The following is a 25,254-nucleotide window of genomic DNA, read 5'->3' as shown; positions in this document are numbered from 1 at the left end:
ATTCCCGCGTTGTCTCCAACCGCAGTACTAACGAGCCCTCAGACGCTTAACTGCAGTGATCGGACGGGAACTGGTGTTTTCGCCTAGGTGTGGCCGTAGATGGTTTTTAAAAAATTTTTTATATACTGTTAAAAAACCCTTATACCAAGTTTCGACTACACTTAATATCTCGGTGTTGTTGCGTTTGGGCACTAGTGTACGACTAACAGAGCAAAGGCTCATATTTCTTCAAAATTGAAAAAGAAACGAGGTTCACTTTCATTCTGTTCAATATTTTATGTGGGTTATATCTCTATACACCTAGCCATAGTGGTTGTATGGTGTAATGGTTAGCACGTAGGATTTGATGCTCGCGCTGAGCAGGAAAATTTCCTGAGACCTGGGTTCGATTCCCAGTACGACCTGAACATATCACCGCTTACTTATTTCGTCTTGTACGCTTCTTTTTTCTTTTTTTTTTGTGTGCTAAGCATTTGCTTTACTGCAATGCAATTCAAAAATTCCAAAAGTTTAGTCTGTGCTAAGAATTCTAAAACTAGAGTGACAATCACATTGTAGGTAGTAGCATGGAACATGCTAATGTTAATGCGACTTTCATTAGTCAACTTTCAAATTAGTCAACTTTTCAAATTATGACCAAAATGGTCACAGCCGGGCTCGAACCGGCGACATTCGACTCACAGCTAAAGCTATTAGATCGACATGATACCGACTACATCATGCGACCGCAAGTTAACCAAGAGACCGAAATGAACTATATTAGGTATATTTGACGTATAAACATAATAAGTTATGGAAAGTATTGAAATTGGAAGTGTCATATGTTGACAATTAAAAAACGATAGATATAATAGTACGTTCTTAAGTAAATATACTTATCAATGATCTCTATATAGTACATAACAGAAGAGTGTTAGAATCTTTGTCTTATCGTTTATCCTGCCATGAACGTACTGAACAAGTACTTGCAGGCTGTAACTGACATAGGACACACACCATCGTAATAGGCTTTGTGGTTTAGTGGTATAATGATTCGTTGCCATCGAATCACCCGGGTTCGATTCCCGGCCAAAGCATAAGCTTACATTTTGTAGTTCAGTGACAGGTTATTCATCTTTACTCCCATGTCCTATTGAGCAGTGGAAAAAGAAAAGGCCCTCCATGGCGAGACTCGAACTCGCAACCTTCTGATTGATCTGCGTAAGAGTCAGACGCTCTAAACCGATTGAGCACACGGGACTTGCTTGGCTGGAGATTTTATATTAAGTCACTACATTCTTTTTTTTCTTCTTTTACTCTTCAGTACATAGAAATTGTACTTAGTTCACTTGTTATAAGACCTTACATTACCTTGTCACCAACAGAGATACCTATTTTATCAAAATGTTGCTACAAGCTTTAGATTAGCTATTAATAACTGTTGTTTCAAATAATCCTCTTGAGCGTTCATTCAATGCACGTTTGCATGATTTATGAACGGGATTCCAAATACTCGAGCGATATTTTAAGTAGTATTATTAAATGCTCTCTGAAAGACGAAACATGCCAAAATTTTGCGAGCATTCTATGAAAGAAACTCTCTTATTACTCAACTTCATGTACTCGAATGTTAAGGTCTCGTGCCCAATGGTTAAGGCGCTTGACTACGGTGCAGTTGTATTTTAGCCTGATTCATGCCCTGGCGGGATCGATTTTTTGTGCTGTTGTTTTACGTGTTTTATTGGAAGCTTAAATTTAGTTTTGGAGATAACATTATTAATAAATTATCATGAAAACGTCTTTGTTTTCCGCTAAAATATTTCAGATTGTCTTTGAGGGGGTGATTACACTTTTGTATATGTATCGTTTTTTTTTTGTTGTTTTCCTTTGATATGAAAGTGTTAATTAGTATCTGGTGGAATTGGCAAATTAATTGTATAGACTACAAATGTAGTGTTTTCTGTTGGTATGTTTGTTTAGTAACGTTTTAATATACGTATATATAAAACCCAATAGGCATTTCCTTGACCCATTTTGAAATCGTAAGCCATTTATTGATACAACGAGCCTTACGTAAAAGACTTAATGAGTTCTAATTTTATAAACAGAATTTTTTTTTTTGGACAATCCTTGGACATAAATAAAAACATTATTAGGCACTACTAATGCATAAATATCTTAACTATTGATAATTGATCACTTTCAGTGCTAACAGATTGCAGAAACACATAAATTCAATTCGATGCGCATTGATATTCAGTTTAGGTTTATTTGTGGTTTCCTTACTAATTGCTGGTTAAAAATTTGAAGTTGTTAATTGGGATTAATGAATGACATGTGTTTGTAGACACTAGGGAGTTATGAGACTAATTCCTTCTCACCACCACTGATATCGGCATTCAACTTTTGGAACAGCTTTCCTTGATGACCATTTACGGTTTTTATATATTTGATAGGCACTGTATGGTTTAAATAACCGTGGGAATCATCTAACGTGGCAGGTGAATGTATTTATCGACAAAAATGGAATCAAATTGATGTTTTTTCTGATTCGTCATCAGCCGTTTCAAATGATTCCAGCAAAGAAAAATCGAGGAGCACTAACAATGACGAAGAGAAATTAGTCTTCGGTGTCGTTTTCAGTCTTCGAAACATGGTAAAGAAGGTTGCTGGAAACTCCGAGGAATTTCTTTCATATTCAACATCAAAGTACAAACTTCATTTTTACGAAACACCTTCCAATATTCGCATGGCTTTATTAACAAGCCCAAACGTTGAAAATTTGGTTTACGTGTTGCACCAGGTGTATGCTACGCTTTACGTTGAATTTGTTGCAAAGTATCCACTTTACTCTGGCAAAAGCAAAGATTTCAGTGTCCGTATACAAAATCGATTGTTTGATGCAACTCTAGATCGATTTGTTCGCACACTAAGGTAAGAAAGGGATATATTAGGTTTTGTAAGTGCTAACAGATCAGTTGTTTTAAATAAGACGTTATGCATGCGAAAGCAAGTGGAAATGAATAAAGCTTTCGGTTGCTCATATTCTTTATAAAACACAAGTTATGTATCAATTACCAAACATTCAGGTGCTACCTTTATGAGTATTGCCATTAAGGTTATCAACCTTAATGGCACGTGACCGCTTTTCGGTAAATCCGCGGCTTACTCAAAAGCCACCGAGTTCTGAAGTTCACCACGTAAAACGTCCTGATCTCGATTGTGTTTGGGAATGGAGGGACTTGCCGTGATTCCTCAGTTGTTGAGAGAATACAAACTAAATGCTCAAACCGCGGATGAGAATGATGTGATTAATCCTTCCAATAATGCTGTTGCAACGTAAGTTTGAATTTTTTTTTTTTTTTTTCTATCTAAAGTTTACTATGCTGACTCTTATCGGAATAGTCTTCCAAAAATAATTCCGAGTACTGTACAGCTTCCTTCGTACTTTCAGTATAAGGAAACTCCAGAGTTAAAACAAGATGCAATTGCCGTTGAAATTCAAAGCGAGACAGAACTTCAAACGTCTTTCAACAAAAACATTGCTGATGGCCAGAAGAAGAAAGGTATAAGAGATACCGCTGGCTCTGATTGGTTCGAAATGCCCGCTGGAGAACTTACAGAATCAGTCAAAAGAGACATCCAATTGTTGAAAATGCGTAATGTTTTGGACCCCAAAAGACATTATCGTCGTGACACATCGACTTCATTGCCTAAGTATTTCCAAATGGGCCGTATTGTGGATGGACCTTTTGACTTTGTAAGCAACAGATACACACGGGCTGAGCGCAAGGAGACTATACTGGATGAAGTGCTCAATGATACTGAAAGACGTAAATATTATAAGAAGAAGTATCTTGATATTCAAAAAGAAAAAATGAGTGGCAGGAGAAAACAAAAGAAAAACAAAAAAATGAAGTAAAAAATGTCATCTCTCTTCAAGCTTTTGTTTTCCATGTAAATGATTTCCAATTAGATGTTTGCGGGGTCATTAACTATGTGTTTGCTATTGCGTTTTTGTACTATTTTTGCATTTCTAGTAAATGTCGTTTTAACGTCTTTTTTGGTTACCTTTCTGTTTCATATTTGCTAATTGACTACATCAATACACACTCGTACGCAAATTAAAAATTGTTCGTAGTTAAGAAGTTTATCCTCTGCATGACTATGAACAAGTATGGATGAAAACGGAAGTAATGAGAAATATAAATTCGTACTTTATACATTCTATATGCACACGGGAAGCAAAGCTATCCCTTAAGGTCCGTCGAACACAATACTCATGTATTCTTCATCTTTCTTCGACCGATATTGATCTATTAAAGCTTCCTTTCCAGGGTGTAACTCTGGATGTAGAGTCATGTGGGGAAACGTTTGAGAGTTTGAACGCTCCGCAGACTGGACGTTGTTCATAACCATGCTAGCCATAAGATTTGCCGGAACATTTTGAGTACCAGCCTGGACATTTCCATTTAATGAAGAGCCCGAGTCTAAAGCAATGTTTAGTGCGGACTCCATAATGTTTCCATGAACATTAGTATTCTGGATATTGACATGATCACGGTCGTCCTCTAGATAACCTCCAATCTCAGCAACCCATGTGACGTACTCATCAATCCAACAGCGTATAACCCATAAGGCACCAAACGCCTCGCCCCCAGATACCGTAATTTCACGCAATATTCCTGTAAGCAGGGCGCTTAAATTCAACAGGAACAGTTTGGGACTGCATGAAGGGAATCGAGAAGGCAGTTCAAGGAAGAAGTCAGCCATTCGATCCAACACACCATCAATTTGCCGTAGCTCCACACGATTTACGGAATAGTTGCCATTCCCTACTTCGCCTTCCTTTGTCTTAGGTATACCGTCTTCGCAAGTGTTGTAGCTGGATAAAATTCTGTACCACTCATCGATTGCTGAAATTGCGTCCTTATGACCTCCTGAAAGTTCTCGATACACTATGTATTGCACGTCAATAAAGCGATTCCAATCGCCGCAGATCAATTGACGATCAGCAGGGTTGGCCAAAAAGCGAGCCGCTGCATGTGCGGTATCATTTACACGAAGCAAGCGAGAGAGGAGCGTTCCAAAAACAGTAGCCGTCATAACTTTAGCTTGTCTCAAAGAATTAGAATGCGATGCATAAATGGAAGAAACATGACTTTCCAAATTAGCCGCTAGATGGCGAAGTAATACAAGCACTGGAGGTGGAACAACTTGTAAAGTCATAGGGAAGAGGAGACGTATAATTTCCTATGTGTGTTAGTACATCCAACCAAAAGTTCAATTAGCTATTGCGACAAGTTCATTACCCGATACATCACTATATCAGCTTGTTCAATCCACGGACCAAGTTCCGGGGCACTAAGTAGTGTGAGCAACGGAGAAGAAAGTGTTGATGGAAAGCTAGCAATTTGGGAGAGAAACTGTTTTAAATGCATAAACCGGACTGACTCGATTAATGTAGTGCAATGGGCTGCATACACCGTGGACAAAGCACGTTTAGCATCTTCATTGTTATAGGGCTCTGGGAGCTGTACATTCAACGGAGGGAGGGTGAAGGCCTTGATGTTCAAATTAGGAATCCAGGGGAGCCGGTGAGGAGGGATAAATGCAAGATGAAGACAGGGGACGTAACGGATTGAATCAAAGGCAACAGGGGAAATGAGAGAGGGATCAGTGGAAATAGATGGGAGAGTAGAGCGAGGACTGTGGGATTGTGGATGAGATGATTGTGAATGCGTAGTACCACCGTGCGAATCAGTCAACGAAGAATGAGAAGCATTATGATTACCAGTTTCTGTGACGAAACGCTCTTGTGTTGAGACGTCTAATGCGGCTGTATCAACAGATGGATTTATGGACAGGGATAAGTTTGAAGCTGAGTTAATTATTGGCGGGGAAGGCACATTTTTCGACTGCATCAGTGTAGAATCAATTCCAGACTGATGGACTATACCGCTTTGAGGGCTTCCACTTCCGTTTTTTTTAACTCGCCGAAAGCATTCTCCTCGAAGCCGGATGCCACAATAGTGATACTTACTATGCCCACGTGTTCCAAGACGTCTTGTCTTTATAGCTGGAAACAACAAGCGTACGAGTTTGCCAAAAGACGCCGGATTTAGGGGTTTCGTCCGCAGGGCATTGCAAGAATCAACGTATTGAGCGTAAATATGATTCCGCTGTACTGCAGCGTCTGCTTGTGCCTCACAGTTTCGCTTCAACCAACAAAATCCGAAAATCTGACGTTGCTTTTCAGCATTAGCAACGGAGTGATGCAGCCGCAATTTTTTCGCAAGTTCATCAAGACTAAAATCATCATATTCCACAGCTAGTCTACGAAGTTCGCTTTCCTGTTCAGAGTCGCCACTAAACCTGAGAGCTTCACTGAAGTCCTCCTCTCGAGCAATGGCAAACCGGGCTTCCAAAGGCTCCATGGTAAGGATCATCCCTGCACTGAGTGCGCTGTGCAGGTGGATTGGTGGTGGGGCATGTTAACGTAGTGTAGTGATGTTTTTTTAAGCGATCAAACGTAAATAAGAACAGCTTTATATGATATATTAAAGGTAATGAAGTAAAGAAGTTGTTATTTATGAAATTAAAATATAATGTTTGCTTAAATACCTGAAGCTGTATATTCTTTCCACTAAATTGGGGGCTGGTTTTGAAGTTGTTTGCCTTTCTTTGACCAGATCTTGTCGAATATGTAAGGCCCATGGTTCCTTACAAACCTGCTAGTAATTTTTCGGATAAATTTACATATTATTCTGTACAGTTGAACATTTGTGTTTTAACATTCGGTTCTATTGAGTAACTTGTTATTAATGATGCCTACTCGTCATCTTCCGGCAGCTGTTTTACCTCGTATTGTATCTGGAATTCAACCAACGGGAATTCCTCACATTGGTAACTATTTTGGTTCTCTTAAACAGTGGCTCGATATACAGAATGAGTCTACGTTACGAAAGCAACGAACGAATGAACGTTGTGCATTTAAAGGGCAAAATCAGAAATTGTTCTTCGTGGCAGATTTGCATGCATTGACGGTACCAGTTAGTGCAAAACTTTTGAGACGACGGCGTCTTGAAATGCTCGCAATGCTATTAGCTATAGGCATAGACCCAAAGAAAAGCATTTTGTTTATCCAAAGCGATGTATGATAGCATTGACATGGTCTGAAGGTTTTTTCTAAACTAACGGAATACAAAGGTTCCACAACACTGTGAGTTTATGTGGCTTCTCGCATGCAACACTTCTATGGGATCTTTAAACAGAATGACTCAGTGGAAGGTAAGAATATTGGAATAGAATTACAATGGATTTCTGGCTGACATATGAGTCTAAAACCCAATTCCGTGAGACGGATTTTGCATCTTTTTTAAACTTGGATGAAGCAACTAGTGGAAGATTAAAGTTAGGGCTGTTTGCCTATCCGGTTTTACAGGCAGCAGATATTATTCTGTATCGGTGAGTTTTTTTTTACTGCATAGCTAATACAGCAAGTGGCACCCATGTTCCTATTGGAAAAGATCAGGTTCAGCATCTCGAATTAACGCGAACAATTGCTAACTCCATCAACAACATACTAAAAAAACCTGTACTGAACCCACCCCAACCCATATTAAGTAAGTTCTTTTCTTAACTTTGTGTGCTAACAATAATGAAAAGATTATTACTCCTCTATAATGGCATTAAGAAGACCCACGAAAAAAATGTCAAAGTCCGATGACAATACAGAGAATTATATATTACTGACGGATACGGCATCAATAATAGCACGTAAAATCAGTCGAGCACTGACTGATTCTATAAGTGGTATTACTTACGACAGAATAAATCGTCCTGGTATCAGCAATCTTTTGGCCATTCTCTCCGCGACGACTGGCAAAGACATTACAAGCCTGAGCTCTTCCTTTGCTGATGCATCACACGTTGAACTTAAAGCCACTGTTGCAGAAGCTGTGACGCAATGTTTGGGTCCGATATCAGAGCGCTTTCAACGATATCTTGGTGATATAGATTACTTAAACACAGTTGCCAAAGAGGGAGCAGAGCAGGCCACGTTTATTGCCAACTCTGAGCTTTTGAAGTTGAAGAAAATGTTAGGCTTGTGTTTTTGAGGCTTCTTTACTGTCAACTAATCATGACCAATTAATAAAAATAAGAAGTGACATTAAACGGATAAAACAACGAAGATAAAACAAGATGGACTCTGTACTAAACGATACTAGAAAAATGAATTATAAGGTTACGCTGCCCCTCGGTAAGCGTGTTCAAAACTTCAAATGTTTTATCGAACGACTTTGTAACAGTATTCATGGCAATGCAGATTTGGAAAACGTTTTTACGAACAGCAGGATTAGGGTGCTCAATAAATGCGGAAACGATGGACTGTAGCGCAGTATTGCATTCGGGATATAAGAAGAAATCAAAACGCTTAACACCTTCTGCAAGTAATTGCAACAAAAGAACGAGATGCCTTTCAGAAGGACTGGGTTTTACGAGAATCCTTTCCCTGACAAAGAAGATAATTTTAAACGGGTTAGCGATGCGACCAACAATGACGACATTATCTTCAATTCCAATAGAAACAGCATCTTCATCTTCAGATATTGTTGCACGTTTCAGTAACGAAGATATAACAATAGAGCAAGCGTCAAAGTGCAGTTGTTTTGAAGCTACGAGTAGATACTCGCGTAATAATAACAAGATGTCCGCAATGTTGGCGGTTACGCTTTCATCACTTAGATAGTTCATCAAACTTGAGGCAAAGTTTATGTTGTTCAGTGTCAGTTCTGGTTGTTTCTGGACTAATTTTAGAACCTGTCTTAATAACGGAGATGGCGCTTGCTTTCGTTCAAATGCGACAGTAAGCTGATACAATAGATCCTCAGAACAAGACTTGGAGAGAGGCGTGCTGGTTGTCATTTTGTCTAAGCGAAACTTTAACCACTTGTTGGGAGCAATATCAACATCTAATGGTATTGGCGTTGATGGGATTGGGCTTATTCTGTCTTCACTGTCTAGGGCAGGTGATCCCTGCTTAGACAGAGTAACTTTGTGCTCGCTTTTCTTTTCTCCGTTCGACAAGTCAGTATGAGCAACATCAACATCGACAGGCAATAATAGATTATCGAGAGATGGTAATATATCTTTGCCCTCGTCAGAACTTTTAATTTCGTCAAGATCAGAATCATCGAAATTAACGCTCTCAGTTTTGGGTGAGTGCAAAATGTTTACTTTTTGTATATCTTCAACCCTAAAGTTAGGAGCAATCATTGTTAATTCGGCATCTTGATTATATACTTCTTGCAGTTCAGAAGCACTAAATTCATTGAATGTCAAATCAAGTTTTTCTTGAATGGAGAGAACCGGAGTGTTTTCGTTAGCATTCCCATTTGATTTTAGCCCAGCATCTTTAATAGATTTACTAAGCATGGCCTCGCTATTAGTTGCAACGTCAAGATCAGGCTTCAATCCTTCTTTCTTGGTAAATTCCTGTTTCTCGGTTGACGCAACATCCGTTGTCGCATTTTGACCTTCTTCAGACAAAATGGACGCACCTGTATTCGAAATGGGTTTTAAAGAAGAAGATGGAGATCTTGGTTCGTCAGTGCATTCTGCTCCCCCATTAGTGTTCCAAGAGTCAAGTAATTTTGTGCTAGAGGTTACATCGAGTTGGGAACGTACTGCCTCATATATAGTTGAATCATAATCACTGAAAGCTTTGAGTAAACTGCTGAGAGGCAACCAGTTTCTGGACGTCGTTTTGGTTTTTGCTACCATAGGTAGAATGCTTACTGCACAATTTTTTACGGAGACATTTGTGAATACTTCTTTAAGAAACTCTGGGTTTTTGGTTAAGAGTACTTCCTCATTGAAAATCTCGCGTAACCATGTTAAACAGCCAAAAATTATAATTCGTTTTTGGTCTGTTTTATAAGGGAATAATTTTGGAACAGCACTCATATTGGATATGTCCATTAACAATTGGTATAGATCTTGAAAAGCATGTATTTTTGAAAGTTTCTCTTTAAGCATCGGTAAGCAGGGTGCTGAGAATGCATGGGCTAAGTCTGTGTTGTCATGAACTGCGAGTAGTAGACGAGCCATTACAGTTTGCGCCGGTAACAATAGCAAAAGACATTCTAAAGATTCCGGAGTGAACAGCAGTGAATATGCCAATGTAGTACCATTATGCAGAAGCTTCCCAAGGTAAGGACTAATATATTCTTTTCGAGGCACCTCCACAGAGAATGAACGCTGTGATCTGTTAAATTTCGAAAGCAGGAGCTTCACACCTTCATATTGCTTCTTATCCATGTCCGAACCCAATAGATCCAATAGTTTCTGCCTAGTGCCGTTCGGATTACCGCTTACAGCACCGGAGGACAGGACTCTTTGTGCACCGTTAGAAGGAAAAGTTACAGTCCGCTCTGAAGAGTTATGATTAAAGTTAGACGAGAGTTGTGTGATTGCTGGAACCTTCGAGGTGGACCTTTTCTTTTCGGGATTAGAAGCTGAACGTTGAGGCAACCCCAATTTTCGAATTCCGTTTTGGTTGGCAGTAGCATAAGAAGGGTGTTCCTCTTTCTTAGATTTTAGAAGAGGCTCCCTTACTGCGGAACTCTTAAGAAGGGATATGGGACGTAAGTTTCCACGCTTGTATGTATTTGGGTAGGAAGAAGAAAGCGGCAATTTGCGAGAATTTAGTGCCTCCAATTGCTTTAGTATTGTCGGCGATAAATTATCCTCCATTGTTGACTGCGTGGATGGAAACGCATCTACTACTTTCCAAAAAAGTTTGCGATATAGCTCACGAACTTGAGAGTTTGAATCGGAAAGCCCCTTGATCACAATTTTTTCGTAGTTCTTGGAAGCAAGCTGAGGGTCCAGATTTAGGCCTACATCTTTTTTTAGATTGAGCATTAAGTCCGCCCAATTTGCAGAGAAAATTCGTAATTGCGCATTTTTATCCTGTGAAGCCTGCATTATAAATATAAAATTCCTCTGGGGCGATCCACAATGTGCTATCATAGTAGCAAATGTGACATTGGCAGCATGAGATATAACTTTTTTGGTGAGAGCACATGCCTTCAGAAGATTTGGCAAAAAAATATCGACCATAGAGTCAATCTCGGTTTTCAAAAGGATCGCTAATTCTTTTAAAAGCTGTGCGGACGTGTAGCTTAGTGTTGTTCTTAAAGATGATAGTCCAACCACAATACCGTTGCGAAGGTTTCTGACGACGCTTAGTAATTCACTATGAAAATCGTCAAGTGCGTTGCCACGTAAATAACGTCGTAGCTTTGTAATCATCTCTTGGCGGATAGACCAGTTTTGTTCGGTCTCCTTGCCTTCAAAAACAGAGTAATAGGGGGAAAAATCCTGGTCCAATTGTCTTGAAAAATTTGTACCAAGCGGTTCCAGTTTTTCAAGCTCAGCTGTAGGATATGTATGGAGTAGCACTTTCATTGTGGGTGTGTCATTAATGCCATTCTGGTTATTTGAGCCTGACGCCAAGTCCAACCCAAGTTCGGTCGCAATACTTGACACAAGATCCTTTTGCACATTGTGGTCCAAAAGATCCCTTTGCAGTAATGCTCTAGTCTGTTTTGTAGTACCCTTGTAGTATGAAATAAGTACGTTCTTTGACTCCTCACGTAAATGTGGATCAGCATGACTAAGATTACGAATAAGTGCAGGGCGCAATGTCTTGAGATCAACATTTAATCCGCTTTTTTGTGCAAGCGTAAACCAATGCAAACAGTGTAGACGAGAATCCGGGTTCTTGTTTGTTGTAAGTATTTGGTGCATCGATTGTTCGACATCTGTATGGTTCATGTGCCATAACTCAAGCAGTACATTTAAAACCCGTCGTCGGAGGTCTTTCGATGCTATGTGATCTAACGCTAGAGTTTTTAACTGTGACACATGGTGTTTAACCCAATTGGGAAACTGAGCACGCAGTCGTTTTAAGAAAGTTTCATAGCAAGCGAAGGCTGAACGAAGAAGAAGAGGATTGACCGTTTCCAGAGCAAGCTGAAAACAGTTTATATATACTCCAATTTGATCACTCTATCATAATTTGTTAGTAAACAAAGGTTCTTGCTGGGGAAATTACGAAAGTTACCGATATGTTGTTTTTGTTTAAATAGGAACGCAATGCATCCAAACCCTGAATTCTAGCTTCCGCGGCGGCTGGTTTATCGTTAGAACATGAGAGACCGAATTTGCGACGTACCATTATTCTTAAAAAGTTGAATTAAATGCAAAACCGCATTCTCCGCCATGAACTGTACGTTTCGTTCATGGTTTGCGCTCAACCGTTGAAAAAGGCATCACGAGTAAGAGGTTGTACTTATTATTTATTCCCTAGAATTTTATTTGGGGTCCGGTGGCGTAGCGGTAAATTGGTGTACGGGAGTCGAGTTCGAGTCCGGTTTCGCTCGATGATTTGAATGAATGTTGAGGAGTTTTTTGAGGCTTAGTCGGGTTTATCGTTTTGTTTTCAAAAGTTATAGAAATCATTAACTGTGGGGTGTGTACAGTGAAATCATTATCTGCGTTATAATTTAATTGAGTGTGGAGAAGATTTACGGAATTGCAAAAAATGTTGTGCTAACTATTATACGGTTTCGTTTTCCGTCATTATGTAATTGTATATGATAATGATAGTATTTATCTTACACTTATATTATTAAGAATTTTTGTAATTTAATTTTTAAATGTAATATACGTTCGCAAATAAATAAAAAAAAGTACACTTCCAAATAAGCATGAAATAATTCATTTATATGTTTATAACTTTGTTTATTGGTTTACATACTCATCGCTTCTGTGCAAAAAACATAATGGCAGACATTGAGCGCAATAATTACAAATGACTCTTTGGTGAATAAGTGGGATACAGTTTTTTGAAGTCGCACACGTAATGAAGGTCGCTAGAATTACACGTTTAAATCAGATGCAGTTATTTCATTCCATTACCCACCGTATAACAAGGATATCTGATTCCGGCAGAACCGACTTCCTGTTTGAGAATTCTTTTCGGCTGCGTGCTAACTGCATATAAACCCCAGCAGGGACCAGACTCACACACACTGAAATAGTACAACTGCGTTAAAGTGTGTTAAGATACATAACGCAACGATGAATTGATGCTACAGTGCGCAAGCGCCCTTTACCATACCAGGTATTGCTTCAGTGCACTACATCTTCTTCCATTGACTTCTGTGTGAGTCCTTGCTCGGCAGTTGAATAGTGACATGTCCTTCCGTCGAAACCGCGGCAGTGATTGGATGGACCCCCAGCATCGCGCACAAGGAAGAGTACAGAAGCCATATCCAATCAAACAAAGGAAACGCCAACCACGTGCTGGGTTTGCCACTCGATTCTCGGATCCGTTCTCGCTCGTCTAGTATTTTCGCGGTAACTTTAAATTTTTGGCGAGACAATCGTGTCCGCTTTTGCACTTGACAAAACTGTCATATGGTGTGAGCCGAGCGTTTCCTTCTTCATGCCAAACGACGGAAGATTAGTATACAGAAAACGGCCAGAACAGTTCAGTCACTGACAAAACACGCCTACCGGAAACGAAAAACAGCGGTCCGTGCTGTCAGCACACCTCCAACCGTGATGCTTACCGGCGTGTTCTGCGCGTCCCCTGAGCGCGTCTCTTGCCACCCCACATTTGTCTCCTGATATTCCCGATTTAGTCTTTGTATGTACGTATTAATACTGTCATTTTGAAGACCGGTACCAACCGCGCACGTATGATTGGCTGAAACCGTCGAAAGCCGCCGATTAGGCTCGCAAAGAGGAACCTAGTTCCGGAGCCACCTGCAACTTTCCGACCAATCAGAGAGAAAGACTGGCGCCTGCCTTGGGAAAGGTGTTCATCGAGCCGACAGTCGGCGCCGGTATGGTGCGGTCGCAGCCGGACTCAGATAGTATATATAGAGGAAGCTCACTCCCGTCAAACCATCAACTTATCTTCGGACAAGTCTTCCTCTACACACACAATCATCATGTCTTCTGAAAAGATCCTCGTTGGTGAGTACCTCTTCCAACGTTTGCTCCAATTGGGCATCAAGTCTATTCTTGGTGTTCCTGGTGACTTCAACTTGGCTCTTCTTGACCTCATCGACAAGGTCGGTGATGAGACCTTCCGCTGGGTTGGTAACGCCAACGAGTTGAACGGTGCTTACGCCGCTGATGGTTATGCCCGTGTTAAGGGTATCTCTGCCATTATCACCACCTTCGGTGTTGGTGAGCTTTCCGCTCTTAACGGTATTGCTGGTTGCATGTCTGAGCGCATCCCCGTTGTTCACATCGTTGGTGTTCCTTCCACCAAGAACCAGGCCGTCAAGCCCCTTCTTCACCACACCTTGGGTGACGGTGACTTCAAGGTCTTCGAGCGCATGTCCGCTGAGATCTCTGCTGAGGTCCAATTCCTCGACTCTGCTGAGACCGCTCCCCAAAAGATTGACCACATCTTGGAGACTTGCTGGCGCGAGAAGAAGCCCGTCTACCTTGCCATTCCCTCCGACTCCGGCTACTTCAGCTGTGATGCCTCTGGCTTGAAGACCCCTCTCAACTTGAGCTACCCCGAGAACTGCCCCGTTGCTGAGGCCGAGGCTCTTAAGGAGATCGTCAGCCGCATCAACAGCGCCAAGAAGACTGCCATCCTTGTCGATGCCTGCGTTTCCCGCTTCGACGCCAAGGAGGAGACCCAAGCTTTGGTCGATGCCACCCACTTCCCTACCTATGTCACCCCCATGGGTAAGACCGCCATCAACGAGTCTTCCCCCTACTTCGATGGTGTCTACGTCGGTTCTCTTACTGAGACCGATGTCAAGGAGCGTCTCGAGTCTGCTGACCTCTTGTTGAACGTTGGTGCCCTTCGCTCTGACTTCAACACTGGTACCTTCACTTACGGTACTCCCGTCACCAACACCATTGAGCTCCACTCCACCTGGACTCAAATTGGTACTGCCAAGTACGAGAACGTTGGCATGAAGGCCCTTCTCCCCAAGATCATTGCTGCTCTTGACCTCAAGGCCGTTCAAGCCAAGGCTGCCCCCGTCAACTTCAAGGTCCCCACCCCTACTGCTGCCGAGGGTTACCCTGCCGGCACCATCACCCAAAAGTGGTTCTGGCCCACTCTCTCTACCTTCCTCAAGGACTCCGATGTCGTTGTCACTGAGACTGGTACCTCCAACTTCGGTTCCCTCGACTGCCGTATGCCCAAGAACGCTACTCACCTCTCTCAAGTTCTCTGGGGTGCCATCGGTTGGTCCGTCGGTGCCTTGTTCGGTGCTTGCTTGGCCGTTAAGGACTCTGACAAGCCCGACCGCCGTACTGTCTTGATCGTCGGTGACGGTTCCCTTGCCTTGACTGTCCAAGAGATCTCCACTTGCATCCGTCAAGGTCTCAAGCCCATCATCTTCGTTATCAACAACAACGGTTACACCATTGAGCGTCTTATCCACGGTCTTCACGCCGTCTACAACGACATCAACACTGAGTGGAACTACCAAAACCTCCTCAAGGACTACGGTGCCAAGGACTCCCGCTCCTACAACATCCACACCGAGAAGGAGTTGGTCGAGCTCTTCCAAAACAAGGAGTTCGCTGCTGCTGATGTCATCCAATTGGTTGAGGTTCACATGCCCCTTCTTGACGCCCCTCGCGTCTTGGTCGAGCAAGCTAAGCTCACTGCTGCCATCAACAAGCGTGTTTAAATTTTTGGCATGAATATTATAGACTAGTCTAAATGAGAAGTTCACTTGATGAATTAATTTTTGTGTTGACAGCTAGGGTGTTTACGAGTGGTTGTTGTATTCTCATTACAAGGGACTCGTATTGGGCCATTTGATTTTCTCCGGGCTCAGGTTTTTCTTAGGGTCATCATCGGTACGGGATTCTGGTGAAATTCGAAACCGGCATTCTTGGCCCTCGGGCATGGGGGCGAGGGAGAAGATACTGATTGCTGTTTTCCCTAGTGATAACGACGGCTACCTGATTGATACCATAAAACCGGTTAGCTTTTTTTTGAGTTGCGGTCACACTCGGCGTTAACGGTTGCATCATGCAGAACACCCCACACGGCGACGTCGCAGATGGGTCTGGAAGCTGATATAGTTATATAACCACCATCGCATCTTAAACCATTTGCCCACAACCAACAACATCTCGTGTTGAGATTCAGACTTAAATGCGCATTCCCTCCACGCTGCTGACCAAGCGTTCACATTTTTTTAAGGTATGTTTTGTGAGCAAAAGATAAGAACGAAGAATTGATGCAGAGTTTGAGTGACTCTTGAAGCTTCTCCGGATATATCAAGAATTAAGTAAAACAGCATCTTTCGTGGAGTAGCTTGCCAGTTGTTTCATTTGTTTAGCCTTCTGGTGATGCTCTTTACCGGGATGTCGTCTTAAATTTTTTTCTTAGTAGTCGTTTTGTTAGTCTGTACCGCACCGTCGCAATCGCCGCTTGACCATTGCCTTTGGCCCAGTAGTAACTTCTCCGTGTGTATTGTAACGTAATTATCGCAACGAATGCGCCTGTTTCGTGCTGGGCGCGTTCGTTGCGTATTTTGCGTTTGGACTCGCGACGTGCGTCGCAGTACAGACCATCGATTTCGATTTATCCGGAGAGCTCGTTCTGTTTATGCCAGAAATTGGCTTCAATGATCTTCGCTTCATCGGTCAGGTTGTCTACCCGTTAATTTTCGGAGGTTCTCGTTCTTATTGTTATCCTCTTCTTGTGCGGATGATTAACACGTTTACAGTTCGTCCCAATGAGTGCGATCACCACAATTAAGTCATTTTCTATGTCTGCTCCATCAACACCCAAACCGAATGAGTTCCGGGTAGAGACAGATACCTTTGGTCCCAAAAACGTACCCGCAGACAGGTATTGGGGCGCGCAAACGCAACGGTCATTGGAGAATTTTCGCATCGGTGGCCCTCGCGAGCGTCTTCCACTTCCTCTTGTTCATGCGTTTGGCGTGTTGAAGCGTGCCGCAGCGTTGGTCAATTTAGAATACGGATTGGATCCGAAAATTGCCAATGCTATTGCTGAGGCTGCTACCGAGGTTCAGCAAGGAAAGCTGGATGATCATTTTCCTCTTGTAGTGTTCCAGACAGGATCCGGTACCCAGTCAAACATGAATGCCAATGAAGTCATCAGCAATCGTGCCATTCAATTGCTTGGGGGCCAGATGGGTACTAAAAAGCCGGTGCATCCTAATGATCACGTTAACATGTCACAATCCTCGAATGATACATTCCCCACCGTTATCCATATTGCTAGCGTGTGTGAAATTAACGACCATTTATTGCCAGCTCTTCAGCGGCTACTTGACGGAATTCGTCGCAAGCAAGAACAGTTTAGCGACATCATTAAAATTGGCCGTACTCACTTGCAGGACGCTACTCCGCTTTCTCTTGGTCAAGAGTTTTCGGGCTACGCTGCACAAGTGCAAAATGCTATCGAACGTATTCACGACGCTCTCCCCCGTTTGTCGCAGCTTGCGCAAGGCGGTACCGCTGTCGGCACAGGTCTTAATACGCATAAGGGCTTTGACGTGAAAATTGCACAAAAGGTTTCTGAGTTGACTGGCCATCCGTTTACCCCTGCTCCCAACAAGTTCGAGGCCTTGGCTGCTCATGATGCCGTTGTCGAGATGAGCGGCGTCTTGAACGTGATTGCCTGTTCTCTTATGAAAATTGCTAATGATATTCGCTACCTTGGTTCTGGTCCCCGTTGTGGCTATGGTGAACTTTCACTGCCATCAAACGAACCAGGAAGTTCAATTATGCCTGGCAAGGTGAATCCTACACAGTGTGAGGCTATGACGATGGTCTGCGCTCAGGTAATGGGCAACCATTCGACTATCACCGTATGCGGAATGTCTGGACAATTTGAATTGAATGTCTACAAGCCTTTACTGGGTCGCACGCTGTTACATAGTATTCGTCTTTTGGGTGATGCTTGTGAATCGTTTTCGGAACACTGTATTGCTGGTTTGGAAGCCAACCGCGAACGGATATCGAAGCTGATGCACGAGTCCCTCATGCTCGTGACAGCTTTGAACCCACGTATTGGTTATGACAATTCTGCCAAGATTGCTAAGAGCGCTTTGAAAAACAATACCACATTGAAGGATGAGTTTATTCGTCTAGGATTTGGCGACGCTCAGCAATTTGACCAATGGGTGCGCCCAGAAAACATGATTTCTTCTAATTAGACGGGCAGCATCAGATACTTTTAGCAACGAACTATGTTTCTGCCGTGCAAACCCGTTTGCCTCTTTTTCTTGTTTAATTCGTTCTCCCCAAACAGGTTCAAATTGTGCCCCTATTCACATGACAATTGTGCGTAGACAATTCTGTTTTTCTTTTCGATTATCCCTCTGCTCCCCCAATTAACAGCTAATGGCATACTATGCTAATAATAGACAACACTCCAGTGCCACGGCGCAACAGGCACGTCGCACTTTGTTATCGTCCTTGGTTTTGTTTAATAAATTGATACACTAAAGACGCATATCCGAGTAAGCCGAAAAAGTGTATTGTGTGCGCTGAAGTTAAACGTAAAATCTATGAGAATCGCCTTTTATTATGCCGCTCAATACCGGTGACTCGTGTGTGTTCAGTTTTTTGTTTGTAAAAATAGCATTAACGCAGGGGTCTACCGGGGGGGGGGGGGGTTGGGACTATGTATGCAAATTAGGGGTAGCACGTTAACATAATCAACTCATTCTGTGCGTTTTTCGGAGGTACTTTGTACGTGTTGAACACACTTAGTGGATAAAGCTAATGTCCACATGCTGGAAAAGGAACACTTAAAATTATACACTAATACTTACCAGCAAAAATGGACTCCCTGTTTTAGAAAGAATGCAAACTCAGAATAACGTCTAGAATGCGATTCCGTTTTTTTCACAGGCTTCAGGAATTCCTAATTTCTCCGGCGGCTTGCTTCTACGTAAAAACTCGCTTATCAAAAAAGGTTATTGCAAAGAGGCGGGGAAATTGAAACCCTGCTTAGTAGTGCAATAATGGATTCCGAAATACCTGCCAACAACCATATCCGAAACACTGCTTGTTGCTTAAAGTTAACGAGCCTATTTTCTTACATTTGAGTTTTTTTCCTGCTTGTAACTCGGCTGGAAAACGCGCGAGAAAAGAACGTCTGCGTTTTTCTCAGTTCTCGCTGGTGAACCATGTCTGACTCAATTCCACTTATTCCCGGCCTGCCCGATGAAGGTCGGCGTTTGCTACAACTTTTGCGAGATCTTCCGTCGAACCCCTATGAGCTTCTCGGAAAAATTCCTAACGCAATGCTGGATTTTCAAGACAGCATCAATTCTCATAACCGTGGTGCCTGTCTTGGCATGCTGGAAACCATTCTCAGCTGTTTGGAGTTACCATTGCCTTTGGGACCGATTGTGAAAGTGATTGACAAATTAGTCGAACCAATGTCATGGAAGGACTTGAAAGCTTTCGGCATTGATTCCTACCTGGCTACAGGTCTTCAGAATCCGGCTCCAGAATTGCAATTATACTGTTTAAAAATGTGCAGACGAGCGAGTTTTGAAAAATTGGAGCTTACTGATTCACTCTTCACCACAGTGTTAACGAGCGTTAATAGCGAACAAACGAAAGTGGCCGAAACAGCTATAAAGTTGGTTGAAGATGCGTGCAAATATGAACACTACTTCGATGTACTGTTTCGCACGTTCGTTCCTCTTGACATGGAAATCATGAACTCGGAGCTTCGTGTCCGTTGGCTCGATTTGTTTACCAGACTTTCCGTTAACTCAGAAAAACATTTTGAAATGTTGAAAACAAAACATGTTTTTGACCTTTCACGCACTCATAATGATGCATTACTGGAATTGTGCTATATTGACACATTAGGAAGAATGGTTGAGGCACCACACACATTTCACTTCCTGTCAGACGAGTCGGGTTTCCTCGACAGCACTATTCAGCGTTACGTGTCCGAGTCAAACACTGTATATGTCAATCACGTTGCTTTGCATTTTTTACCTCAACTGACCACACATCAGCCTGCTTGCTTAAAGCACCTTGACTCCAAGTTTCATCTTTTCGATGTTATACGACAAAAAATGAAGGGGTCTGACGACACTGCTTTTATCGCATATGGTGTTTTGCTCGGCAATAAAGAGGCATGCTCCTTGTTGCGTGACAAGTATGGCGTTCAGGATGAACGTGAACGCTATGCGCCGCTTTGGCTCTGCCGAAAGTTCTTGGTAGACGAGACGGGGTTGGGTGCGTTTGCGCATGCGCTCCAACAGTCCGACCCTGATCAGTGGATGCAATTATGGCGGTGGATGCCTCATGATACTATGATTACTCTTATGCGACAAAGTAATTCACCACTTGCGCGGATGCGGCAGCTCGCATTCCAATGCATCCTTCACATAGCTAAACGCTCGCCTATCCAAGTTGCCTCACATGCCCGCGTACTCACTGAACTTTTAGACACGCGCGGAGAGCACGAGGCTATTGTCTTGAAATATCAAGTATTAATGACTATGCTGGAACATTCAAACAATGGTGAGAGTTTGCCTCTTGGAAAATTCCGTGAGCCTATTCTGAAGCGCGCGAAAGAAGGAGCATACGGTTCAGGAACACCCTCACCCCGTGTTGCTGCAAAAACCGCTTAATTTCAACGCGATCTTACGTATCCAATTTTCGTTTTATCATTCTGGTCACTCTTTACGCTCTTTACGAATTTTCTATTATTCCTACGTTGACATGAAATGTTTGTTTTCTAAAACTTTCCAACTAAATTCTGTTCATGAAAAAGCACAAGTCAATAAAGATGATACAAAACAAGAAACGACTTTATCTTCTTTTTCGGCCTTTCTGTGAATTATTTGTCAATAAATTCGTTTCCTTATTAATAGTTATTGGTTCGGTATCATCTTGTAGAAGCTATATTATTATTTAGTCTAACACTGTTTCAATGATTACAAAGGCAGCTGCTTAACATACTTACCACCAAAAGCCAACACGTACAGTCTCCTCCAACCATATTTCACTACCACTTTAATGAGCAATAATCAGGTTCCCAATCCACGACCCGAAATCGTCGGCCCTCAAGAAGTGCAACCTCCGTATCCGATTTTCTTCCAAGGTGAAGTTGTTCATGGATTCGGGCGCGGTTCTCGAGAAATGGGGATTCCGACTGCCAATATCTTAGAATCCGCAGTACAGGAGTTGTTAAAAGAGCGCGAGTCTGGTGTATACTATGGGTTTGCACAGGTCGCAGATGGTGAGGTTTATCCGATGGTAATGAGTGTCGGATGGAATCCTTATTACAACAATGAAAAGCGTACGGCAGAGATACATATTATGCATTCTTTTCCTCAAGATTTTTATGGCCAGCAAGTTCGAGCGGCCGTAATGGGTTACATTCGCCCAGAGCTTGATTATGAGGGTATTGACAAGCTAATTGCAGACATTCACTTTGATATAAAAGTGGCACACAACAGTTTGAGCCGTCCAGATTACGAGCGATACAAGCATTCAAGCTTCTTTCAGAGCCCTTCAAAGTCACCCGCTAGGGCTGAAGAGCAGAAATAATCCCGTGCTCGGGTAGAATGGCTCTTTTTTGATTTTAATGGAGGTATTGAAAAAGACACAAAGCTTCGTACTTGCCATCGAAACCCTCAAGTGCACTCTTGCTTTTTGGTCAAAGCCTCATCTGTTCTGTAGCGTTTCATTTTCTTTTTTTTTTGTATTCCCTCATTCGATAGCAGTGCTCGACTCGTTCATTGGACTTGCCTTCCAGAGACACACTCGTTTATCGTAAAAGGAACAAGTCGCAAAAGTATTATCCTGCGACCGCCAGTCTCCTCCGTAGCACATACTTTCGTGCTCATCAAAAACTTGCGAGTGCAACTCGATATCTTCAAAGCCTGCTGGCACACGCAAGACTTGGGCTCCGCGATGCATAAGAATACCCAAAATGTCATGACTTCGTGTAACACTGTCTGTATACATGTGCTCAAGTCGCCAAACACCGCCGCCCAAGTTTTTATCAGCAAGAGGTAGGCACGCAGAGCGGACATCTAGCGTATGAATAATGTCACCATACTCGCCAGTCAACATGTATGGACCAAAAGATTGTCTCGAAAGAATAGACACAACTCCGGTGGTATGTACACGCCGGTTTTTCCACACGCTCATACCTGGCATTCGACGATCGTAGCAGATGAGAGCTGCGTCATCTCCGCCGGAGTACAAAACGTTTGGTGACTTGTCGACGTCTCGGCTCCAATGCACGGTCCATGCCTCAAATCCATGTTCTGACCATGGTTCACCACAGAGCTCGCCCGTCTCAGCATCAACGAGCAGAACCTGTCCAGCAGATGTTGACACTGCCAGTGTGTCGCCTTCCGGACTGAAGTCTAACGCGAGTAGCAGCACCGTTTCGTCAACAAGCTGATCTACTCGAAGTGGCCGAAGACGTGACTCTTCGTGATGCTCATACACAGAAATCTTTCCAGTGGAATGGGCAACGAATAACAGCGCTGGTTTTATCGGTGACCTGAATGCACGTTAGCTGATAAGCGTTACGATTGTTAAGAAAAGTGAGAGTATGAATACCATTGTACAGTTTGATATTTGAAGTCCCTACACCCACCATTCCCACATACCATTTAAAATCTAAAATTGCATCACATTCAGTTTCAAATATGCGATTTCTTTGAAATTCGTTAGTAAACGATGGTTTCAATTGTGCGTTTCCATACAATTTGTTATTTCGCGTGTCGTACAAAATAAGCTTTCCCGTACGAACACGCGTCTCTTCATTCAGTAAGTATGTTCCTACGATGCAGATTTCCGGAAATGCTTTTGAGAACTTGCACACATCCGCCGGCCATTCGGTAAACACTGTATCTAAAAACGGTGCCATGACTGACGAATGAAAATATGTTGCTAACAGTAACGTAGCTTTCCCTTAAGCACTACAGCAAGGGAAATGCGTTTAGTGAAGATTAACGCATCATTATTTTATATAACGCGATCTGTTTCAAATATCGCTAGCGGTCACTAAATCCATCCGTAACTTTGGTCGCTTCTCACTACCGCTTAATCGGCTATTTCCATGAATCCTCGCGTATCGTTATAACCCAAAAGCAGTCACACGTTGATATAAACCACATACAAATTCGTTCCTAGTTCCACAAACCAACACCAAAAACAAATAACCGGGATGGCCGTCACTAAAGAGAGCAAGACCCTGTACTTCAAGAAGCTCCGTGAGCTTATCAGCAAGTACCAATCCGTCTTCGTTGTCGGTATCGACAATGTTTCTTCCCAACAAATGCACACTGTGCGTAAGGAGCTTCGCGGTACCGCCGAGATCCTTATGGGTAAGAACACTATGATCCGTCGTGCTATCCGCGATGTCTTGTCTGAGGTTCCTGAGCTCGAACGTCTTTTGCCCACCGTTCGTGGCAATGTTGGTTTCGTGTTTACCAACGCTGACTTGAAGGAGGTCCGTGAGAGCATCGTTAACAACGTCGTTGCTGCTCCCGCCAGACCCGGTGCCATCGCTCCTCTTGACGTCTTCGTTCCCGCTGGTAACACCGGTATGGAGCCTGGTAAGACTTCTTTCTTCCAAGCTTTGGGCATTCCCACCAAGATTACCCGTGGTACTATTGAAATTACTTCTGAGGTTCACTTGGTCGAGAAGAACACCAAGGTCGGTCCCTCTGAGGCTACTTTGTTGAACATGCTCAACATTTCTCCCTTCACCTACGGTATGAAGGTCATGACCATCTTCGACCAAGGTAATGTCTTCGATGCCTCTATCCTTGACATTTCGGACGATGATCTTATTGCCCACCTTCTCCAAGCCGCCAAGAACGTCACCTGCATTTCTTTGGCTGCCAGCTACCCCACTATCCTCTCCGCCATGCACTCTGTCATCAACGCTTACAAGAACCTTGTTGGCGTTTCTTTGGCTACCGAGTACACTTTCGAGGGTACTGAGAAGGTATGTATTCCCTGCAGCGGTATTGGTTGACCGTTTGCATACACGCGTACCTTTAGATTTTGTTGCGAGTACCTGTTTTGATGAGTCTCTTAACTTGTGATGCCTATGAGCAAAAAGTTAAAACACTCTAATTTTTTCCTGAGCTGGTACTTGCAACAAAGCATTCGCGTTGTCTGGTATTTAGAGCTGATTACTAACCCCTTTCTAGGCTAAGGCTTACCTTGCTGACCCCTCTGCTTTCGTTGTTGCTGCTGCTCCCGCTGCCGCTGCTGCTTCCGCCGACGCTCCTGCCGCTGAGGAGAAGCAAGAGGAGGAGGAAGAATCCGATGAGGACATGGGCTTCGGTCTCTTCGACTAAAAAGCTTATTAGATTTTGGCGAATGAACACTTAGTGGTGGTTTGTCATAACTTAACAAGTTACTTTTCTTGTTCTCAATCGTCGGTGAAGTTGTCGTAGATGGTGTCAATGGTGTTTTGGGTATTGCAATGGGTTGTTTATGCTGTGGGTATCTAAACCGTTTTACTGCTTGGTCTTCCTTCACCTGTGGGGTTGTTCTTTGTTTAATGGCGGTTTCTCTGATTAGACGCGTTTGTAGTGTTTGGCAAGATGTCTTTGTACCTGGTGGGGTGGATGGAATAGATTGACGTGAAGCTTTTGTTGATGGACAGTTCGTCGGGGAGTGCTATTCTGTTTTTTTCTGGCTTACTACTTTGACTTCTTATTAACAGCGAGTGGAGCTTTGAGCTTTCGAAGTCTGGAAAGCACGAGGACGAGTTAATGGGGCCGGGTACCTCAATGTCAAACTCGTTGAAGAGAAGAAAACGGCTATTCTAATGAAACGCCCACGATATGCGGAACGTTAAACATTTACGTTTTAAAATACATCTTTCAATTCTCTCAACAAGCAGGCGATGTTGGACTAAAGTTTTTGCAATGATCTCTCTTTGATTAGTCATCGTATTTCACTCATGCACGTCAATGATTACTTTTAATCTAGAGTTTTGCTGGGCCCAGCATGAAAAACAAAATTAGTAACAAGCCCAAAGGAGAAACGGAAATTTTGGATTGCTCAAATTGTGAAATTGAAATACCACTCGACAGAAGGCTATATTGAACTAAATTTGCGATGATTGGTTGTAAGACTCTATGCGATCGTATTTCAATTACAATTTTAAACACTGAATGCTCCTATCATTGACTAGAAAATACAGAGAAATGGTGAGCA

At 42.7% G+C, this 25,254-nt stretch overlaps 11 protein-coding genes and 4 non-coding genes across 15 annotated transcripts; 10 read left to right on the top strand and 5 right to left on the bottom strand.

The window, feature by feature from the left end:
- SJAG_16156 lies at positions 1 to 97 on the bottom strand. Its single transcript, XR_845618.1, has one exon. It is a non-coding gene; the product is annotated as a 5S ribosomal RNA (ribosomal RNA).
- A 214-nt stretch (positions 98 to 311) lies between these two features.
- On the top strand, positions 312 to 404 carry SJAG_16155. Its single transcript has one exon. It is a non-coding gene; the product is annotated as a tRNA-Ser (tRNA).
- Positions 405 to 642: 238 nt separating this feature from the next.
- Positions 643 to 727, bottom strand: SJAG_16154. Its single transcript has one exon. It is a non-coding gene; the product is annotated as a tRNA-Ile (tRNA).
- Positions 728 to 1,007: 280 nt separating this feature from the next.
- SJAG_16153 lies at positions 1,008 to 1,076 on the top strand. Its single transcript has one exon. It is a non-coding gene; the product is annotated as a tRNA-Gly (tRNA).
- Positions 1,077 to 2,403: 1,327 nt separating this feature from the next.
- SJAG_04837 (TRAPP complex subunit Bet5) lies at positions 2,404 to 2,917 on the top strand (the record flags this gene model as incomplete). The annotated part of the gene is made up of 2 exons (XM_002175874.1): positions 2,404 to 2,440; positions 2,481 to 2,917. 2 exons carry the CDS (start codon positions 2,404 to 2,406, stop codon positions 2,915 to 2,917), a joined length of 474 nt encoding a protein of 157 aa, XP_002175910.1.
- A 294-nt stretch (positions 2,918 to 3,211) lies between these two features.
- On the top strand, positions 3,212 to 4,164 carry SJAG_04838 (rRNA processing protein Fcf2; the record flags this gene model as incomplete). Its single annotated transcript, XM_002175875.1, has 3 exons — positions 3,212 to 3,318; positions 3,385 to 3,812; positions 4,121 to 4,164. The coding sequence occupies 3 exons, from the start codon at positions 3,212 to 3,214 to the stop codon at positions 4,162 to 4,164; spliced, it is 579 nt and encodes a 192-aa protein (XP_002175911.1).
- SJAG_04839 (transcriptional repressor Sak1) lies at positions 4,038 to 6,526 on the bottom strand. The gene is made up of 2 exons (XM_002175876.2): positions 5,292 to 6,526; positions 4,038 to 5,232 (listed from the first exon to the last, which is right to left on the bottom strand). The coding sequence occupies exons 1-2, from the start codon at positions 6,426 to 6,428 to the stop codon at positions 4,237 to 4,239; spliced, it is 2,133 nt and encodes a 710-aa protein (XP_002175912.2). The 5' UTR covers positions 6,429 to 6,526; the 3' UTR covers positions 4,038 to 4,236.
- Positions 6,525 to 9,800, top strand: SJAG_04840 (tryptophan-tRNA ligase Msw1). Its single transcript, XM_002175877.2, has 5 exons — positions 6,525 to 7,133; positions 7,189 to 7,269; positions 7,319 to 7,446; positions 7,483 to 7,604; positions 7,648 to 9,800. Exons 1-5 carry the CDS (start codon positions 6,804 to 6,806, stop codon positions 8,097 to 8,099), a joined length of 1,113 nt encoding a protein of 370 aa, XP_002175913.2. The 5' UTR covers positions 6,525 to 6,803; the 3' UTR covers positions 8,100 to 9,800.
- SJAG_04841 (CLASP family microtubule-associated protein) lies at positions 7,601 to 12,563 on the bottom strand. Its single transcript, XM_002175878.2, has 3 exons — positions 12,224 to 12,563; positions 12,113 to 12,180; positions 7,601 to 12,057 (listed from the first exon to the last, which is right to left on the bottom strand). Exons 1-3 carry the CDS (start codon positions 12,270 to 12,272, stop codon positions 8,197 to 8,199), a joined length of 3,978 nt encoding a protein of 1,325 aa, XP_002175914.1. The 5' UTR covers positions 12,273 to 12,563; the 3' UTR covers positions 7,601 to 8,196.
- A 1,328-nt stretch (positions 12,564 to 13,891) lies between these two features.
- SJAG_04842 (pyruvate decarboxylase) lies at positions 13,892 to 15,832 on the top strand. Its single transcript, XM_002175879.2, has one exon. The coding sequence runs from the start codon at positions 14,010 to 14,012 to the stop codon at positions 15,723 to 15,725; it is 1,716 nt and encodes a 571-aa protein (XP_002175915.1). The 5' UTR covers positions 13,892 to 14,009; the 3' UTR covers positions 15,726 to 15,832.
- Positions 15,833 to 16,769: 937 nt separating this feature from the next.
- Positions 16,770 to 18,236, top strand: SJAG_04843 (fumarate hydratase; the record flags this gene model as incomplete). The annotated part of the gene is made up of 1 exon (XM_002175880.2): positions 16,770 to 18,236. A coding segment is annotated over one exon (1,467 nt), but the record flags the coding sequence as incomplete, so codon positions are not given.
- Positions 18,237 to 19,214: 978 nt separating this feature from the next.
- Positions 19,215 to 20,684, top strand: SJAG_04844 (26S proteasome non-ATPase regulatory subunit; the record flags this gene model as incomplete). Its single annotated transcript, XM_002175881.1, has 1 exon — positions 19,215 to 20,684. The coding sequence occupies one exon, from the start codon at positions 19,215 to 19,217 to the stop codon at positions 20,682 to 20,684; it is 1,470 nt and encodes a 489-aa protein (XP_002175917.1).
- SJAG_04846 (WRDR85 family WD repeat protein) lies at positions 20,660 to 23,019 on the bottom strand. The gene is made up of 3 exons (XM_002175883.2): positions 22,779 to 23,019; positions 22,683 to 22,730; positions 20,660 to 22,573 (listed from the first exon to the last, which is right to left on the bottom strand). Exons 1-3 carry the CDS (start codon positions 22,940 to 22,942, stop codon positions 21,769 to 21,771), a joined length of 1,017 nt encoding a protein of 338 aa, XP_002175919.2. The 5' UTR covers positions 22,943 to 23,019; the 3' UTR covers positions 20,660 to 21,768.
- On the top strand, positions 21,022 to 22,734 carry SJAG_04845 (riboflavin kinase Fmn1). Its single transcript, XM_002175882.2, has one exon. The coding sequence runs from the start codon at positions 21,073 to 21,075 to the stop codon at positions 21,604 to 21,606; it is 534 nt and encodes a 177-aa protein (XP_002175918.1). The 5' UTR covers positions 21,022 to 21,072; the 3' UTR covers positions 21,607 to 22,734.
- Positions 23,020 to 23,195: 176 nt separating the features above from the next.
- On the top strand, positions 23,196 to 24,464 carry SJAG_04847 (60S acidic ribosomal protein P0). Its single transcript, XM_002175884.2, has 2 exons — positions 23,196 to 24,028; positions 24,237 to 24,464. The coding sequence occupies exons 1-2, from the start codon at positions 23,243 to 23,245 to the stop codon at positions 24,384 to 24,386; spliced, it is 936 nt and encodes a 311-aa protein (XP_002175920.1). The 5' UTR covers positions 23,196 to 23,242; the 3' UTR covers positions 24,387 to 24,464.
- Positions 24,465 to 25,254: the final 790 nt, after the last annotated feature.

Source organism: Schizosaccharomyces japonicus, assembly GCF_000149845.2.
Source record: "Schizosaccharomyces japonicus yFS275 unplaced genomic scaffold supercont5.2, whole genome shotgun sequence".
NCBI classification, from domain to species: Eukaryota; Fungi; Ascomycota; class Schizosaccharomycetes; order Schizosaccharomycetales; family Schizosaccharomycetaceae; genus Schizosaccharomyces; species Schizosaccharomyces japonicus.
This window is presented reverse-complemented; position numbering and strand designations above follow the sequence as displayed.

What these genes read in the sequence shown, in the direction of transcription:
- SJAG_04839 (XM_002175876.2), bottom strand. Translation starts at nt 6,428, where the DNA reads ATGATCCTTACCATGGAGCCTTTGGAAGCCCGGTTTGCCATTGCTCGA. An exon ending in CTGATATAGTGATGTATCGG is followed by an intron (nt 5,233 to 5,291) that starts GTAATGAACTTG and finishes TAACACACATAG; the next exon opens with GAAATTATACGTCTCCTCTT.
- SJAG_04840 (XM_002175877.2), top strand. Translation starts at nt 6,804, where the DNA reads ATGATGCCTACTCGTCATCTTCCGGCAGCTGTTTTACCTCGTATTGTA. An exon ending in TTTTGTTTATCCAAAGCGAT is followed by an intron (nt 7,134 to 7,188) that starts GTATGATAGCAT and finishes CGGAATACAAAG; the next exon opens with GTTCCACAACACTGTGAGTT. An exon ending in ACAGAATGACTCAGTGGAAG is followed by an intron (nt 7,270 to 7,318) that starts GTAAGAATATTG and finishes CTGACATATGAG; the next exon opens with TCTAAAACCCAATTCCGTGA.
- SJAG_04841 (XM_002175878.2), bottom strand. Translation starts at nt 12,272, where the DNA reads ATGGCGGAGAATGCGGTTTTGCATTTAATTCAACTTTTTAAGAATAAT. An exon ending in TCAACTTTTTAAGAATAATG is followed by an intron (nt 12,181 to 12,223) that starts GTACGTCGCAAA and finishes ACGATAAACCAG; the next exon opens with CCGCCGCGGAAGCTAGAATT. An exon ending in TAAACAAAAACAACATATCG is followed by an intron (nt 12,058 to 12,112) that starts GTAACTTTCGTA and finishes AAATTATGATAG; the next exon opens with AGTGATCAAATTGGAGTATA.
- SJAG_04842 (XM_002175879.2), top strand. Translation starts at nt 14,010, where the DNA reads ATGTCTTCTGAAAAGATCCTCGTTGGTGAGTACCTCTTCCAACGTTTG.
- SJAG_04845 (XM_002175882.2), top strand. Translation starts at nt 21,073, where the DNA reads ATGAGCAATAATCAGGTTCCCAATCCACGACCCGAAATCGTCGGCCCT.
- SJAG_04846 (XM_002175883.2), bottom strand. Translation starts at nt 22,942, where the DNA reads ATGGCACCGTTTTTAGATACAGTGTTTACCGAATGGCCGGCGGATGTG. An exon ending in GACACGCGAAATAACAAATT is followed by an intron (nt 22,731 to 22,778) that starts GTATGGAAACGC and finishes CGAATTTCAAAG; the next exon opens with AAATCGCATATTTGAAACTG. An exon ending in GCAATTTTAGATTTTAAATG is followed by an intron (nt 22,574 to 22,682) that starts GTATGTGGGAAT and finishes ACGTGCATTCAG; the next exon opens with GTCACCGATAAAACCAGCGC.
- SJAG_04847 (XM_002175884.2), top strand. Translation starts at nt 23,243, where the DNA reads ATGGCCGTCACTAAAGAGAGCAAGACCCTGTACTTCAAGAAGCTCCGT. An exon ending in CTTTCGAGGGTACTGAGAAG is followed by an intron (nt 24,029 to 24,236) that starts GTATGTATTCCC and finishes ACCCCTTTCTAG; the next exon opens with GCTAAGGCTTACCTTGCTGA.